Raw genomic sequence first — 2,467 nt, 5'->3', positions numbered from 1 at the left:
GCGGAAGGCGGCGCCGGCTCCCGGCTCCGAGGACGCCACTCAGGACGGCTCAGTCCCGCCCTCCCAAGGCGCGGCAGGTGGCAGCCGCTCCACCCTGACAGCACCTGCCCCACGCACGAGGGGCCCGCAGACTCCCCGGGGTGCTCCCTCCGCAGGGAAACGCGCAGAGCAGCGGGGCGGCCGAGCACAGAGGCCTGCCCCACCTGCCTCCCTGAGCACGGGAGGCCAAGCCAGGAAGGTCCCCAGACCTCCGGGGCCAAATCCACCCGCGACCAAGGAGGGCCGGCGAGGCCCCGGGGAAGAGCCGGCCCGCCATGCAGCGCGGGGTGCACCGCGCCCTCCACACACGCCCCGCCAGCCAGCGGGGGCCACACACCTGGGCTGGGCCTTGACCGTGAAGGTGTTGCTCCCATGCTGCTTCTCCAAGCTGACCAGCACGTCGTTGAGGTTCTGGTTGAGCTGCAGGAGGGACAGCAGGAAGGTGGGGCTTCCAGGCTCCACACAGCCCCCTTCTCCAAACTCCTGCGCCCCCCAGCCCTTGCCCTTTCAGGACAAGCTCCTCTCGCCCATCTGAGAGAGCTGGGACCAGCACGCCACACTCAAAGTACCGAGGAGGGAACGGGGGCAAGTGGGACATGTCACTAACACCCGTTGCCTCTGGGGGACGTCTTTTCTCCTTCGACATGTAGGGCTGATTCAAAATACCACAGACAACGTGTGCCGTGTTTGCATCTTTTTCCCTTAAACACTGTTTTGGGAAACTGTGGATCTCAATTGCTGAGGTTATTTTGCTGACATGTTTTCAGACCACACCGCAATGGCCAGGGAGTTCGTCCAAAGCACAGGCAAAAGAGGGGGCTTATCCCTTGCACGTGGTCGTCCTCGTTTCTGAGAATATTTCCGACTTTGCTTTGGCCGCAAGGAAGCTCAGAGCTAAATTTTCCTCCCACTGTGCCTTGTGGCATGTATTTCCACGGACAAACTTCACATAAGTGTTTCCTTCCTTGCAACACCTCTCTTTTTTTTTGAGTCGGAGTCTCCCTCTGTCGCCCAGACTGGAGTGCAGTGGCCGCTCCCGGCCACCGCAGCCTTGACCCGCCGGGCTCCGGCGATCCTTCCGCCTCAGCCTTCCAAGTAGCCGGAATTACAGGCACACGCGTCCATGCCCGGCTGATTTTTGATTTATTGTAGAGATGAGGTTTCGCCAAGTTGCCCAGGTGGGTCTCGAATTCGCAGGCTCAGGCAATTCACTCACCTCGGCCTCCCAAAGCGCGGGATTACAGGCTGAGCCACCGAGCCCGGCCAACACCTCTTTTTCGAATTTTTCGCAGGTTGTCTCACATCTTTGAAGGGAAAGAGGAAGCGTCGGAAGAAGGAGAAGGCCTAAAGGCGGGAAGCCACACTCGGTGGCGAGTCAGGAGCAGCCCTGGTCTCCAACATCCCCTCATGCCACCGGGCCCAAAAGACAGAGTCAGAACCACCCAGGAGCAGCCTGGAGGAGCTGCCTGGCCGTGGGTCTCTCCAATGGGCTGGGGGGCTTCTCCAGCAGTGGCTGGGGGAACCGCCAGCACCGAGACCGCAAACTGCAACGTGCTACAGCCTGGCGCGGTGGCAGCCAACTACGTTAGAATGAAGACAGCACATAGGACCGGCAGCTCGTCAGACCAGACTCCCCCGCTACCAGGCCCTGGCAGATGAAGCAGCCTTGCTGAAGTGTCTTAAGAAACACGGGAGGGAAGTTTAAAACTGAGAAAATTCTAGTGATGCGTTTATTATTTTCCCGCAGCATGGGAACGGGCCACATCTCCCAACACTGCCCCTGGACAAGGCTGCCTGAGGACACACCTCCTGCAAGAGGGGCCATCCAGGCAGGGACAACAGGACTGGGAAGAGGGGCCGGCCGCACCTGGGGACCCGCTCACAGCCCCCTTGGCGGGCCCAGGCGCTCAGGGGGTGCCGTGGTCGCCGGCTGACCCCCCCCAGAGAAGGAGGCGCTCAGGCTGTCCCTTCCCGGCAGACCCCAAGGCCGGGCCAGGGGCAGTGTGCCCAGAGGCCCGCAGATGCCGGGGCCTACCTTACTCATCTCCTTGTGGAAGTTCTCCTCCAGGCCTGCGATGCTCTGAAACGTGTTGACGTAGAAGCCCACCCGGCTGCAGGAGGGAGGGGAGGGTCAGGACCGGGTGAGCAGGCAGGCCCGGCGGCAACTCGGAGCCAGGCAGGCCCGCTGCCACCAGGCGGCCGCCATCAGAGCCGCGAGCCCCAGGGAGTGCGGGCGCCCAGACGGCCTGTGGCCTGGCCTTCCCTCACCTGTTCCACAGAGACGGCAGCTCCTCCTGCAGGTCCACGTTCATCTCCTCGAACACCTTCTGGGCCTTGACGAGCTCCTCCTCAGCCTGGGGGGCAGGGCGCGTCACTCCCCTCTGCCGGGCTCCCCGCCTGGCCAGGCCAAGCCACCCCCCACCCCCCC

At 63.0% G+C, this 2,467-nt stretch overlaps 1 protein-coding gene across 1 annotated transcript in view; it reads right to left on the bottom strand.

Moving 5' to 3' along the window:
• Positions 1–376: 376 nt before the first annotated feature.
• Positions 377–2,467, bottom strand: part of BIN1 (bridging integrator 1) — a gene marked incomplete at its 3' end in the record, with an annotated part of 17,497 nt that continues 15,406 nt past the window's right edge. Inside the window, exons 8-10 of the mRNA XM_008063828.2 lie at positions 2,308–2,393; positions 2,075–2,150; positions 377–459 (exon numbers count right to left, since the gene is read on the bottom strand). Coding sequence (XP_008062019.2) covers positions 377–459; positions 2,075–2,150; positions 2,308–2,393 — 245 coding nt within the window. The remainder of the gene's footprint in view (positions 460–2,074; positions 2,151–2,307; positions 2,394–2,467) is intronic.

This window comes from Carlito syrichta, unplaced genomic scaffold (assembly GCF_000164805.1).
Source record: "Carlito syrichta isolate Samal-C Ts95f unplaced genomic scaffold, Tarsius_syrichta-2.0.1 Scaffold99435, whole genome shotgun sequence".
In the NCBI taxonomy this organism is placed as follows: domain Eukaryota; kingdom Metazoa; phylum Chordata; class Mammalia; order Primates; family Tarsiidae; genus Carlito; species Carlito syrichta.
The sequence above is the reverse complement of the archived record's forward strand: the minus strand, read 5'-3'. Positions and strand labels throughout refer to the sequence as shown.